At 43.6% G+C, this 15,861-nt stretch overlaps 2 protein-coding genes across 3 annotated transcripts in view; one reads left to right on the top strand and one right to left on the bottom strand.

The window, feature by feature from the left end:
• The first annotated feature begins 697 nt into the window (after positions 1-697).
• myom2a (myomesin 2a) overlaps positions 698-15,861 on the top strand; it is a 197,152-nt gene continuing 181,988 nt past the window's right edge. For both annotated transcript variants that reach the window (XM_072916091.1, XM_072916092.1), the window contains exon 1: positions 698-867. In XM_072916091.1, coding sequence (XP_072772192.1) covers positions 710-867 — 158 coding nt within the window. In that variant the 5' untranslated portion in view covers positions 698-709. The remainder of the gene's footprint in view (positions 868-15,861) is intronic.
• Positions 12,440-15,861, bottom strand: part of LOC133621886 (hexokinase-1) — a 46,711-nt gene continuing 43,289 nt past the window's right edge. The window contains exons 4-7 of the mRNA XM_061984315.2: positions 13,128-13,247; positions 12,940-13,035; positions 12,770-12,869; positions 12,440-12,627 (exon numbers count right to left, since the gene is read on the bottom strand). Coding sequence (XP_061840299.2) covers positions 12,440-12,627; positions 12,770-12,869; positions 12,940-13,035; positions 13,128-13,247 — 504 coding nt within the window. The remainder of the gene's footprint in view (positions 12,628-12,769; positions 12,870-12,939; positions 13,036-13,127; positions 13,248-15,861) is intronic.

Below are 15,861 nucleotides of genomic sequence, written 5' to 3' on the forward strand. Positions count from 1 at the left end.
GGGCGCGGTGATCCCTATCGCTTGTACACTTTTTCTGACCACAGTTTTTCCTTCCCTTTGCCTCTCCATTAATGTGTTTGGACACAGAGCTCTGAGAACAGCCAGCCTCTTCAGCAATAACCTTTTGTGTCTTTCCCTCCTTGTGCAATGTGTCGATGGTTGCCTTTTGGACACCTGTCAAATCTGAAGTCTTCCCCATGTTTGTGTAGGCTTCAGAACTGGACTGAGAGACCATTTAAAGCCCTTTGCAGGTGTTTTGAGTTAATCAGCTGATTAGTTTGTGGCACCAGGTGTCTTCAAAATTTAACCCTTACACAATATTCTAATTTTGTGACACACGGAATTTTGGATTTTCATTTGTTGCCACTTCAAATCATCAAAATTAAATGAAATAAACATTTGAATGCATCAGTCTGTGTGCAATGAATAAATATAATGTACAAGTTACACCTTTTGAATGCAATTACTGAAATAAATCAAGTTTTTCAAAATATTCTAATTTACTGGCTTTTACCTGTATGCTCTTCTGTTTACGGATTTAACAAAAACTTACTGTGGATGCAGCTTGTAGAGCGTTCCGTCCACACCCACGGTCACATCCAGGTGGTCCAGTTTTCGGTTCTCGCGGATCTTGTCCACCACCGCGGCCATGCCGGCCCCGCAGATCTGTGCGGCGCGGCGAGACACGGTGCCGCACACTTCCTTGACAATGATACTGTCGTCACAGGTGCTGTCCAGACCCAGCTGCTGCAGGATCGCTCTGACCTGCAACAGCGCCAGACGATCGCTGTGCGAGGGGGACATGTCAGAGGTCAGCTCACAGCAGGAGAGTCACCGGATCCCTCACAGCTGTTGCCAGAGGCCAAGGTAGGCTTGAGCAGTCAAGACACTGCATCACTCTCTTATTTTTTGGGTGCATTCTACTGCATATTTAAATAATTTATAGACTTTATATTCTATGTACTGTAATTATTTTACCCGTCTTAAGCTTTTGTGTCTAAATGTAAAGTGAGGACTTTTTTCTACTTAATGACTATTGCAAATGTATTGGCAAATATGTTCCTTTTTAAAGTATACTGGTTCTTATTATTATATTAAACATTTAAAAACACCATTTAATACACATTAAGATAAGGCTGAGTTTAAGAGGATTATTTTTCAATCATCATACCGGTTAATATAGTTATATTTGAAACTATAAAACTTAAGACTCTTTGACTTGTAGAAAATGTTTACAGCTCAGTTGTTTCCTGTTAGCTTTGCTGTACAGCTCTTGTTTCAATGTTTCATTAGCCGCTAAGCCACGGTGCAGTCCGTCCAGCCAAGAGGAAACCACCTGTGTCTACAGTGAGCTCAAAACTAAGATTAACGTTGGCAGACTCTTTAAAGGGTTGGCAGAGAGCTTTGGTTGTCATGCTTTAGCATCTTTAACCTGCCAAGAGTTGGAAACTTAGCAAGAACCCTTGGATCGCAAAGGCACGTGGTCGTAAACGAGCAACTCACAGGAGACACAAGGTGACACGAAGCTCATTTTTCATAAGAACTTACTCACCTCTCGATCTGAGACAGGAACTTGGTCTCAAAGATGCCTCTGGTCTTCAGCGTTTCAGAGATTTGTCCCCGGAACAGGAATCCACGTTTGGTCAGATCAATCAAAATCTGCCTGACAATCTCTCCAAGGTACATACCACTGCACATTTTCTCATACCTAAGGAACACAGGAAGAAAAACCGATGAGGAAACCTTGATGTGAAAATGTTACTGTAATACTGAAAAGCATCCTGACCGTTGTTTGCCTTCGTTGAGCGAGTTCTCATCCACGGCCTGGTCGTACGTGGTCCTGATGTCATCCAAGCATCCGTTGTCTCCAAATGCTCCCCATTCCATGTTGACGCACATACGACCTTGGTTTCCCTCCACGATCTCAATGTTCTTTGTCTCCTCCATGTAACATGCATTACTACCCGTCCCTGAGGGGAGACCAAACCAGGTTACCTCCTCCTTGGCCTCACCTCCCACAAGTCCTTGACATACCTGCAATCAGGCCAACTTCACAGGTGGGTTCCTCGTACGCGCAGGTCATCATGGTGCCAACTGTGTCGTTGACTATAGCAACCACATCCAACTCAAATTCCTGAGGGAGAAAAACGACAGGATACTTCAAAGGCTGCTAAAAGAGGATCACCTTTCCATCTTCCACAAGTAGACAAGAAGCATGCTTTAGATTTTGTCTTGTGCTACTGGACTGACTATGCATTTGTTTGAATAGGTATAATACAGTTTCTGTCACAAAAAAATCACAAAAACCCAAATCTTCCCAAAGTTTTAGATTGTTGCTGATGTTCAACCCAAAACCACATTTGTACACCACACACTAGTTGCAGACAACACTCAACACAACCTGTTTCCCAATCCGACCAAATACCAAGGAGCACCCTTGTCTCCGCAGCGGTTATTCCCCGGTAAAAGACCCCACACTGCAGGCTCAGACGTTGGGTGGTGGGTTAGGACATGCTAACACAACAGTTGCCACACTTCTCTCCGCCTTGGCACCGCGTTACCTTGCACTTAACGACTAACAGTCACCCAATACTTACTGGCTCCTCCATCTAGAAGGGTGAAACTACTGTTAGAGAATGAGAAATGATGACCTTCGAACTGTTAGTCACACGCTAATCAGGAAGTGTCTTTTCTCTGAGTTGTATGTGGCAGACATGAAGGAAGCTTGGTGGAAATGGTTGTTCAATGGAATTCTGTGATAAAGATGTGTTTAGAGTGTGTACTTTATGAGGTAGGTTAACTAAACGTATAGAAATCACCAGAAAACTACAGACAGATTAAATTGTCTGAGTTGTTTGGTTGATTAATACTTGTCAAGGATTTCATTTATTCAGGATGTTTTAGGGATGTCCCGATCCAGGTTTTTGCACTTCCGATCCGATACCGATATTGTTTTTGCATTTCCGATCCGATACCGATACTGACCGATACCGATACTGACCGATACTGGCCTATCCGAGCATGTATTAAAGTTTAAAGTTATTTAGCCTACTTAGTTGTCAGAATCATGTTGAAAAGGGTTTTTAGTACTCTTGATAACAACTAGCCAGCTGAATTAGGGGAGTTTGAATAATACACAATGGTTGGTAACAAGAAACTGACCTGTTTATTCAAGGATAAACACAAAATAGACAAAATTATACATGACAAACAGAAATGGCATCATTGAAACTAGGGCTGGGCGATATGGCCTTTTTTAAATATTGCGATATTTTAAGGCCATATTGCGATACACGATATATATCTCGATATTTTGCCTTAGCCTTGAATGAACACTTGATGCATATAATCACAGCAGTATGATGATTCTATGTGTTTTGATTGATTGATTGAGACTTTTATTAGTAGGTTGCACAGTGAAGTACATATTCCGTACAATTGACCACTAAATGGTAACACCCCAATAAGTTTTTCAACTTGTTTAAGTCGGGGTCCACTTAAATTGATTCATGATACAGATATATACTATCAGATATATACTATCATCATAATACAGTTATCACACAAGATAATCACATTGAATTATTTACATTATATATAATCCAGGGTGTGGAGGGGGGCGCCTGATGTAAGTGTCAAAAAGACAGCCAAAAGAGTTTGATATGAGAATAAATCTAAAGTTAAAATATAGGGTAGAAATGCACCCATTTGCAGGAAATGTAGTCTTGATTTTCAAAATGTTCTTTCAAGGCTTGCATGTCTACATTAAAACATTCTTCTTCATACTGCATTAATATATGCTACTTTTAAACTTACATGCAGAGAAGGAAATCACAAGTAACAAAATCACTAATTTTTTCATACGGTGTTGATGTGGAAATTTTTGCCTCTGCATTTTGATGGTGTGGACGTGTGGCACCGAATGGAGATAAGCGTCTCGACAGACGTCAGAATATTTGAACAATGATGACGAAAACTGTTGTCTCTGTCGTGTCCGTGTGTCGAAAATTGTTATGCGCTTATTTTTTTATTTGATTTTGTGCGTGGCATAGATTTGCCGTGCGCAGAGGACGCTTGAGCAGGCGTGCACCTTAGCGGCTGCGCTAGCATCACAGCTAACGTTAGCCATGCCGCTACCTCGCTCTCTGCTGGGAGAGGACGTATACGTATGTGACGTATGACGTGACAGTATGTGACGTGTGTAAGAAGGTGCGCTCGCTGTCTGTGAGAGGGAGACACAGGAAAGAGTGAGAAGAGCCTGTCGTGTAATGCCAGCAGCTAAAAGCAACTGCGTGAGAATTGTGGATGTGTTGAAGGTGTGCTGGAAAATGCGGAACGGAAATTGGAGCAGCAGAAAAGTGGAATGTATTATTTAAATAGGTGCGTTGGAAAACACGGACCGGTTTTTTTTTAAACTGGATCTGGATTGGCATTTTCCCATGCCTTGCCGATACGCAATTTTTGGCAAATATCGGCAGCCGATCCGATCCAAATATCGAATCGGGACATCCCTAGGATGTTTGCAGGAGTTAAACTATTAGGTATGAAGGGGATCACACTATAGTTATTAACGACATGCGGTACAAACCAGTCACAATCATGATGGTACTTCAGTAAAGTTGTTCTGGCTTTTTTAAAACATTAATTGATTGATGCCAAGTCTAGTATGGTATTTGTACATTTGTTGTACAATACAAAACAAGACAATTCATCTAACTAAGCTGAATGCAGAAAATTAACTTTTTTGTCTCACTCTGGAATTATGGAAAAGAGTTGGAAGAAGACAGTAAAAATACTGACTGATTTATTCACTAATCACCTCTTTCCTCTTGATGGCATCCCTCAGAAGCTCCACCACATCTTCGCCCTCACAGTCCGTCGCTTTGAAGCCTTTGGTCCAGGTCACAAGTATTCCCTGACAACCGCAGAACATTGTTATCCATTGTCCCAGGACCACGCTCTAAACTGGGTTATACTATCAAGCCATAAACAGTCTTGGATGTTTTTTAGGGAACTCACTGCATCTAGACTTGTCTGATGACAAGGGAAGGAGAAAGTGAAACCCAGAGGTAGACGAGCGCTTTTCATTCCCATGTAGTCCAGGAAGTCAGAGATGCAGTGCACAATGTGGTCAAAGAGCTGCAAAAAGACGATTCACACAAAACTTTGAGTCTTTCCTTACTTGAGGTTTTTAAATCAAGAGTAGTTGCCACAGTTCTATTCCAGAATAAGTCCAATTTTGAATGCGATGAAACTATATCTAATGTCTTACCTCCTCGCCTGTACCCTGCATGACTTCTATGGGAATGGCGTAGATTTTGTTATGCATCTCCACTGATCGCCTCTTCCCGCTGCGAATCTTGACCAGGAGGACACGGAAATTTGTCCCTCCAAGGTCCAGAGCTAGGAAATCTCCATTCTCTGTATTGCAAGGAAATTGTTCTTCATTGTAACGGTTTCGTTTTTCAGAAATCATTCCTGACATGTAGGGATGGGTACCATTCACAGCTGCATATGTTGCATTTGCAAGTAAGCATTCATTTCAGTTTGACCTAGGTGTGTTTCCGTAGTCAGGAATTAGTCTTTGCCATTAAGTTAAATATGCCAGTCTTATCCTTTGTTGAGTCCTACAAAGTGTTTGTAATGTAAGTATTGTACTTATTGCACACCAGCGGTTTGATTGTAACATGCATCTTAGTTGTAGTTTTTATCACAAAATTTGGAGGTGTTGAAATGCTAACCATGCTAACCAGCAGCATGTATATGCCATATCCAATGTAAATTTGCGCATTTTTAAAAGTAGAGCCTTACTTTTGAGCACTTTCTACCAGGCATGCTTGATTTGTTGGCATGGAAAATTGCAACATTACTTAGAGACAGTCCACTCAGTGCTTTAACCGGTGTCGAGTCTTCAACCTGACGGGATGTCACGGGCAACAAAAGTATCGAAAAATGCCAACGTTTGGGTGAGTCGGTATCCGGTGGCACCGACGGAATTCGGCTGCTACCTATAAAAGTAACAAATTCAGCACCCATCCCTACTCTCGGGACTTGTCATCGAAGGATTGACGCTGGAGTCACCTGTTCCATCTGGTGTACTTCGGACATATGTGGGCAACATTTTGACGGTCGCTTCCTTGTGGGTGTCCTTCTTGAGGCCTCTTTCAATCTCCACTCGCATCCGCTTCTTCACCTCCAGCAGTTGGGCCTTGCTGAGCCGGAACTCGGCCATGGTCTGCTGAATCTGTCGAGACTGCTCTGTCAGGCGGTACGCCACCGCTGTCACCATGGCAGCGCCCTTAGCACTGCCGCTCTCCGACAGCAGGAAGCGGACGTCCGAGTCTGGGACCAAGCGACGCACCGTCTTGTGCAGACGGCGGGCGTACCTGTTTACAGAGGAGATCACGTCATCGTGAGGCTTGGTTATTTCGCTACAATCCAAACTCTTCTTGTGTTTTCTCTTACTGTGGATGCATCTTGTAGAGGGACCCGTCAATGCCCACAGTGGTGCGCAGGCGAGCAACGCCCTTGTTCTCTTTAAGGCGAGAGAGAATGCCCCCAAGTGTCGCAGAAATAAGATTTGCCGAGCGAAATGAGACAATGGTGCACACGTGCTGCACGGCCAGACAGTCTTCATCCGAGGGCTCCACCCCGAGCCTCGTTAGGATTTCCATGCACTTCTTTAGCCCTTCTTTAGTCCTGATGGAGGAAGAGTCATCACCTTCACTCACACATGTTGTGTGCATGAGAAATCAAATTTCACTCACTTTTCAATGGCCGAAACATGCTTGGTCTCAATCTTCCCTTTTGTCAGGAGCTCAGGGGTTATCCGGCCCTCAAACAGCAGACCCTCTTTGGCCATCTTGACCAGAATGAGCCGCACCAGCTCTCCCATGTACATGCCACTCGCCATCTTTTCAAAGCTAAGCAGAAACAAATACATTTGGCTTTGACATGAGTCATTGCAACGGGATGCAAGTATACTTAGTCATTTGTATTTGTCCTTGTTACGTTCCACGTAGTGGTGGTTTGTTTGTTTTGTATTTCTTCTTCTATTTATTTGTACAGGTCACACTCATTCACTGCCTCTGCTGCCAATCAACCGGTTCCTAATCCCTTAGATGAGTTTATTTGTAAACCGTCAGAGAAAGTATATGATAGCTGCCGTAAGGCAGATTTAATTTTGATTGCGGCACACTATGACATTGACATTAGTAATGTCTCTCTGAAAAAGGACATAAAGTCTAAGGTGTGGGACCAGCTAGTCACGCTTGGTGTGTTTTCTCTGTCCTCAGATGTTCCCAGCTCCGATGTGGCAGTGGGTGCTTCTGTCTGTTGTCCTCTTGTTTCAGATGACGAGGCCGTAGTACCACTTACCCTCCCCAAGTTTCAGGAATTTTCGCCAGTCAGCTCCCGGACAAGCCCCCAATTTATGTTACGTTCCCAGATGGCTCAGAGTCTAGGGATCGTAGGAGAACGCAACATAAAAGTGTATAAACCAAATGAGTTGTAAAAAAGACACCGAAGCCAAGAATTGAAAACAAAAACTAGTGTTATTGAAAAGTAACCAATGGGGGGGGGGGGGGGGGGGGGGATTCTGGTGTCAAACGCGTCGTCGGCCCCCCGCGGGCCGGACGCGCGACTCGCTCCGGGGACAGTGGCAGGTGGGGAGTTTGACTGGGATTAGGAACCGGTTGATTGGCAGCAGAGGCAGTGAATGAGTGTGACCTGTACAAATAAATAGAAGAAGAAACACAAAACAAACAAACCACCACTACGTGGAACGTAACAGTCCTTCAAACAGCCTCCTAATGAGGAAGGCAAATAACATCCTACTGAACTTACGAGGGGTCATATAAGCCACATTTCGGATCGTATCACGGTTTTATCACGATGCTACCTCAGTAGAAGCATTTAAGTCCCATCTTAAAACTCTTTTGTATATTCCAGCCTTTAAAGAGACCCCCCCTTTTAGACCAGTTGACCTGCCGTCTCTTTTCTGCTCTGCCCCCATCTCCTGCGTGGAGAGGTTATCAGGTGACCACAGATGAGGCGCTAACTGTTCAATGTCGAGACCCGGGGTGGACCACTCCTCTGTGCGGTGCTGACTTGTCTCCATTCAAGATGATCCCCTGCTGGCCCCACTATGGGCTGGACTGTCACATTATTAACTAGATCCACTTGACATCCATTGCACCGGTCCCCTCCGAGATTTCTCATTGTGCCCACTGGGTTGAATTTCTTCTTGCCCTGATGTGGGATCTGAGCCAAGGATGTCGTTGTGGCTTGTGAAGCCCTGTGAGACATTCGTGACTAAGGGATATGTAAGTAAACTTTGATTGATTGATTTGTGCCACAGTTGTTGTTCTTGTTACCTCCCCAGTTTACCATTAATCCACTGGTACCATTTATCAGTTGTGGTTCTTACAAAACAATCTTGTAAAGTAAAACTAAAATAGTCAAGCTCTGGCCCATGAATTACTATAAACAAGCGATCGGAAGCGAGGATAAGACGACAAGTCTGTGCCCTCGTCCTGCATTGGCGCCCCGCCGGTTTGGTATTTAGGTGACCTCTAAATGCGAGAAAAGGGTTACCATTATGCTTTTGCCAAATACTTTAATATCGAAGCATCTCAAAAACCATTTCATGACAGGGCAAAAATGTTTTAGCAATATTTGAGAGGTTTTTTGAAATATGGCTGTTTCCATTAATAGTTCCTTATTGCGCATTTCTAGGGGTAATGAAAACGCAGATACTGTGAGTTTTTGCCCTGGCTGAGTTTTTAAAGGGGAACATTATCACCAGACCTATGTAAGCACCAATATATACCTTGATGTTGCAGAAAAAAGACCATATATTTTTTTAACCGATTTCCGAACTATAAATGGGTGAATTTTGGCGAATTAAACGCCTTTCTATTTTTCGCTCTCGGAGCGATGACGTCACAACGTGACGTCACATCGGGAAGCAATCCGCCATTTTCTCACTTTCGTCGGTGTGTTGTCGGAGGGTGTAACAACACGAACATGGACGGATTCAAGTTGCACCAGTGGCCCAAAGATGCGAAAGTGGCAAGAAATTGGACGAAATTTGTTCAAAATACGAGGCTGTGGGGAAAGCCGACGAAATGGTCAGTCGTTTGTTCCGCACACTTTACCGACGAAAGCTATGCTACGACAGATGGCAAGAATGTGTGGATATCCTGCGACACTCAAAGCAGATGCTGACATCAACTCCAAAACTGGACAGATCAGCTTTCAGGAAAAGAGAGCGGATGAGGGTATGTCTACAGAATATATTAATTGATGAAAACTTTATTCATTACTTGCGGTTTTACGTAAATTATTATACATTTATTTAATAATACCACCTTAACATTTGACAACCAAACAATTACACAAGGCAAATCAGTAAAGAATCTGGGTATTATCTTCGACCCAACTCTCTCGTTTGAGTCACACATTAAGAGTGTTACTAAAACGGCCTTCATTCATCTCCGTAATATCGCTAAAATTCGTTCTATTTTATCCACTAGCGACGCTGAGATCATTATTCATGCGTTCGTTATGTCTCGTCTCGACTACTGTAACGTATTATTTTCGGGGCTCCCTATGTCTAGCATTAAAAAATTACAGTTGGTACAAAATGCGGCCGCTAGACTTTTGACAAGAACAAGAAAGTTTGATCATATTACGCCTATACTGGCTCACCTGCACTGGCTTCCTGTGCACTTAAGATGTGACTTTAAGGTTTTACTACTTACGTATAAAATACTACACGGTCTAGCTCCGTCCTATCTTGTCGATTGCATTGTACCATATGTCCCGGCAAGAAATCTGCGTTCAAAGAACTCCGGCTTATTAGTGATTCCCAGAGCCCAAAAAAAGTCTGCGGGCTATAGAGCGTTTTCTATTCGGGCTCCAGTACTATGGAATGCCCTCCCGGTAACAATTAGAGATGCTACCTCAGTAGAAGCATTTAAGTCCCATCTTAAAACTCATTTGTATACTCTAGCCTTTAAATAGCCCCCCTGTTAGACCAGTTGATCTGCCGTTTCTTTTCTTTTCTCCTCTGCTCCCCTTTTCCTTGGGGGGGGGGGGGGGGGGGGGCACAGGTCCGGTGGCCATGGATGAAGTGCTGGCTGTCCAGAGTCGGGACCCGGGGTGGACCGCTCGCCTGTGCATCGGCAGGGAACATCTCTGCGCTGCTGACCCGTCTCCGCTCGGGATGGTGTCCTGCTGGCCCCACTATGGACTGGACTCTTACTATTATGTTGGATCCACTATGGACTGGACTCTCACAATATTATGTCAGACCCACTCGACATCCATTGCTTTCGGTCTCCCCTAGAGGGGGGGGGGGGTTACCCACATATGCGGTCCTCTCCAAGGTTTCTCATAGTCATTCACATCGACGTCCCACTGGGGTGAGTTTTTCCTTGCCCGTATGTGGGCTTTGTACCGAGGATGTCGTTGTGGCTTGTGCAGCCCTTTGAGACGCTTGTGAATTAGGGCTATATAAATAAAGATTGATTGATTGATTGATACATAGACTGTGTTTACCAATAATTTAGCTTAAAAACATTTTTTTTTTTCAATCATTCGAGTACATTCGGGTAGTCTTGTGTAATGCAGTATTTTGTGTCTATTTCGGTATGATTAACCTGAGTGCTGAAATCGTGGAAAAATATATGTTCTTAGCGCGCCTGAAATGGGAAAATGTTGCTGCCAAATGTATTTCATATGCTGTAAACCTAGTTCATAGTTGTTAGTTTCCTTTAATGCCAAACAAACACATACCAATCGTTGGTTAGAAGGCGATCGCCGAATTCATCCTCGCCTTCTCCCGTGTCGCTGGCTGTCGTGTCGTTTTCGTCGGTTTCGCTTGCATACGGTTCAAACCGATATGGCTCAATAGCTTCAGTTTCTTCTTCAATTTCGTTTTCGCTACCTGCCTCCACACTACAACCATCCGTTTCAATACATGCGTAATCTGTTGAATCGCTTAAGCCTCTGAAATCTGAGTCTGAATCCGAGCTAATGTCGCTATAGCTTGCTGTTCTATCCGCCGTGTTTGTTTGTATTGGCATCACTGTGTGACGTCACAGGAAAATGGACGGGTGTATATAACGATGGTTAAAATCAGGCACTTTGAAGCTTTTTTTAGGGATATTGCGTGATGGGTAAAATTTTGAAAAAAACTTCGAAAAATAAAATAAGCCACTGGGAACTGATTTTGAATGGTTTTAACCCTTCTGAAATTGTGATAATGTTCCCCTTTAAATGTTGAATGACAGAAGTAATTTTGAATTAAATACTGCAGTAATAAGTTGTAGTCGTGTATACCATTGAGAAATGTTTCAGGAGACCAGTGTGTTTGAGTGTGTGCCTTATGAATGCGGCTACTGTTGCCAAGTCACGTGCTACATCAGCAAGGTAGACAAGCATTGGCTGCAGTTCGCAGGAGTGACGACAGCCATTGTTGAATGCATGTTATCGCTAGTTAATAAATGATTGAACCTGCTTTTGTGGCTGTCTCTCCACTTGTCCACAAACGTGCTGTAGGATCAGTTTAAAATCTCCGTGTACACCTTAAGCGCACCATTCGGCGTTGCACGCAAACACCGGAGTCTACGTTGTCTGCAATGTAAATTAGTATGGATAACAGAGCATGAATCCTCTGTTGTACTGCTGATGTCAGTCATCTTATGAAGGAAAAGTGGAGGGTATCGTTAAAACCGTCAATCTTGTTGATTGTATTGTACCATATGTCCCGGCTGAAATCTGCGTTCAAAGAACTCCGGCTTATCAGTGATTCCCAGAGCCCAAGAAAAGTCTGAGGGCTTCAGAGCATTTTCTATTCTGGCTCCAGTACTCTGGAATGCCCTCCCGGTAACAGTTAGATGCTACCTCAGTAGAAGCATTTAAGTCTCTTCTTAAAACTCATTTGTATACTCTTGCCTTTAAATAGACCCCTTTTTAGACCAGGTGATTTGCCATCTGTCTTTTCTGCTCTGCCCCTCTCTCCTGCGTGGAGAGGTTATCAGGTGATCACAGATCAGCGTCCATGGAGGAGGCGCGAGCTGTTTTAAGTTGGAGCCGAGGGTGGACGACTCCTTATGCATCAATGACGTCTCGGCATCCCGACTTGTCTACATGCAAGAGGATTTCCTGCTGGCCCCATTATGGACTGGACTCTCACATTAATAACCGTATCCACTCGGCATCTATTGCTCCGGTCAACCGAGGGGGGGTCTGCTGTCCCTTCCAGCGTTTCTCATTGTTCCCATTGGGTTGAGATTTTTTCTTGCCCTGATGTGGGATCTGAGTCGACGATGTTGTTGTGGCTTGTGCAGCCCTTTGAGACACTTGTGATTAAGGGCTTTATAAGTAAACTTTGATTGATTGAATCCCTGTCAGAGAAAAGAAAAACAGAATCTCACAGCTGCTTTCCTGGGTTGAGGGATCCCCTGTCGATCTCTCGATCAAATTCTGTGCGAATGTCCTCTAAAGAGCCGTCGTCCCCAAAGGACCCCCACTCGGTGTTGATGCACATCCGACCCTCGTCGCCCTCCACCTGGTCGATGTGACGCATCTCTTCCATGTAGCAGGCATTGGTTCCTGTGCCTGGAAAGGGTTAGAACAGAGTAGAGAGGGATCAGTGGAGCTGCAGAACCCTCATCCTAGTTGAGCATAGAACTGTTGGCATCCCACATAAGGATTAGCGCTTGTGCTACTTTCTGTCCTCAGTCGAACAATCCAGGCTCACCAATGATGATGCCCACTTCACAGCGCTGATCATCAAATCCGCACGTCATCATGGTGCCGACGGTGTCGTTCACCACGGCCATGATGTCTGCCTCGTAGTCCTGAGAAACGCCAAGACGTTTAACTCAACACTGGATGCCACTCTCGTTTTCAGCGATCAGTGAAACTCACCCCTCGTTTCTTAATTGCCTTGTTGAGGAGTTTCACAACATCCATGCCTTCCACGCCACTGGCTTTAAACTTTTTTGTCCATGTCAGTAAAACAGCCTGTAAATAATGCGTTATAATAAAGTCAGATTTGCCTAAGGACTCCACAATTTTCAGATTTGAAAAGTTGCAACTTGAGCGGAAACGTTTACCTCATCCAGTTTAGTTTGGGCGCAGGGAAAAGAGAATGTAAATCCAACCGGCAGCTTCTTGTCCTTAATTTTCTGTTTCTCCATAAAGTCCCCGAGGCATTCTGCCACATGGTCGAAGAGCTGCGGACAAAAAGCACGTTTACAATACGAGATGGTAATAAAACACAACAAAACTTGCTTGTTTGTCAACTGGCAGTAATGCAATAATCGTCTTTGCACGTTAATCTCCCAGCATTAGACCTCCGGCATGAGCAGTTCCTATTATTGTTTGTAGTACAAAACCCATGTGGTGATATCCTTTACACACCGATGTCGCTTTTTGATGCAGTACCGCCTGAGTGATCAAAGTTCCGTAATATCATGGTTGAGTTGGGTTGAGTTTTTCCTTGCCCTGATGTGGGATCTGAACCGAGGATGTCGTTGTGGCTTGTGCAGCCCTTTGAGACACTTGTGATTTAGGGCTATATAAATAAACATTGATTGATTGATTGATCATCACTTACGTGCAGTGATTTCTCCAGATTCTCTGAACCTGTTGATGATATTACGGAGCGTAGATGGTGAAATCCCAAAATTCCTTGCAATAGCTGGTTGAGAAATGTTGTTCTTAAACTGTTGGACAATTTGCTCACGCATTTGTTGACAAAGTGGTGACCCTCGCCCCGTCCTTGTTTGTGAATGATTTCATGGAAGCTGCTTTCACACCCAATCATGGCACCCACCTGTTCCCAATTAGCCTGTTCACCTGTGGGACGTTCCAAATAAGTGTTTGATGAGCATTCCTCAACTTTCTCAGTCTGTTTTGTCACCTGTGCCAGCTTTTTTGAAACCTGTTGCAGGCATCAAATTCCAAATGAGCTAATATTTGCAAAAAAATAACACAGGTTTTCCAGTTCGAACGTTAAGTATTTTGTCTTTGCAGTCTATTCAATTGAATATAGGTTGACAAGGACTTGCAAATCATTGTATTTAGTTTGTATTCACGATTTACACCATACTTGCCAACCTTGAGACCTCCGATTTCGGGAGGTGGGGGGTGGGGGCGTGGTCGGGGGCGGGGCGTGGTTAAGAGGGGAGGAGTATATTGACAGCTAGAATTCACCAAGTCAAGTATTTCATACACCCACACATATATATATATGTATATATATATATATATAGAGAGAGAGAGAGAGAGATATCTACATCCTGAAAATATGCAAACAAAACTGTGTTTAGATAATTGATACTTCAAACTTGCATCAATAGATATTAAGGAATATAACATAACTTGGCTTCTGAGAGTTTCAAAATGTAATGAATAAAATGCAAAAGTTGTTGATAAACAAGCAATTATTTTAATAATTAAATATGGTCATTTTAAATGAATTATTATGATAATTGTCATGTCTGTGTGATCAGGTTTTATTTTTGGACTTTTTGTGCACTTTTGTTTTGTTTTGTCACCATAGTTACCCATTAGTTTCACCTGTCATGTCACGCACCTGTTTTGAGTCACGCACCTGTTGTTAATCATGTCCATAGTATTTAAGTTCATTCATTTTCTGTTGTTCGTCCTGACGACCTCACAACACATTTATGCTCTGTTCATGCCTGATACTTCTTTTCATGTCAATTCCTCAAGCCAAGTAAGTTTTTGTTCCATATTTATAGTCTTTTTGGTTTCATAGTTTGTTCTCCGCCATTGTGCGTGTTTTTTGTTTGTACTTTTTGCTATAGTCTTTTGGTTTTATAGTTTATTCTCCGCCACTGTGCGCGCATTCATTTATTCCTTTTTTTGATAATAATAAATCATGTACCTTCATTCCCGTCTCGCACGAGCCAACTTTCCGTTGCATCCTGGAAAAGCATACACCCAGGACCAAGTCATGACAATAATTTAAAATCAATTATTTCAAATATGTTTATTTTAATGTATAATTATATGGCTGGATGTAATAAGGAGTCACGAAAAAATACAAATAAAAATACAATTAATTTTGATGTTTTCAGCAAAATAAAAAAAATAAAAAATGTATTTAGTTGGGTTTTTTTTTTAAATTAATAAATATATTTATTTTTAGGTAAAATAAACATAATAATACAATTTACTGTATCTCTAGTCTGGATGATTTAGTTCTTGTCACCCTGTTGTCCTCCCGTCATGAAAAAAGGCTGTCCTCACTAGAGATGCGCGGTTTGCGGGCACAACCGCGGAGTCCGCGGATTATCCGCGGATCGGGCGGATGAAATAAAAAAAAATTAGATTTTATCCGCGGGTCGGGTCGGGTGGTTGAAATAAAAAAAAATTAGATTTTAAATAGATTCAGGCGGGTGGCAGTTAAACCAATTGGGAAATATATATACATAGTTAAATGTTGTTACCCACATACGAAAAACGAGCAGGCACCTGCAGCATATGCCACAACAGAAAAAAAAAAAAAAAAGAGATGGACACTTTTACGGAGCGGAGAAGGGACGCCTCGCCGGGGTCCGGGACCGAGGCCCCTTCCCCCGAGAGGGCCCCACCGGGAGCCGTAGCTGAGGCGATCCGCGAGAAGGGCCCGACGCACGTCCAGGGTCACCACCGCACCGACACCCCGCCTCGTCCGCCTTCGCCGCGGCCGGCGTCACGCGCAGCAGGTAAGCAGCTTACCTGCCCGCCACCCCCGTGGCCGGGGGCTCGTAACAGGGGTCACTCCGTGCGCTCCGCCCGCGCAGCTTACCTGCCCGCCACCCCTGTTGCCGGGGGCGC

The sequence above is a fragment of the Nerophis lumbriciformis genome, linkage group LG25 (genome assembly GCF_033978685.3).
Source record: "Nerophis lumbriciformis linkage group LG25, RoL_Nlum_v2.1, whole genome shotgun sequence".
Lineage (NCBI taxonomy): Eukaryota > Metazoa > Chordata > Actinopteri > Syngnathiformes > Syngnathidae > Nerophis > Nerophis lumbriciformis.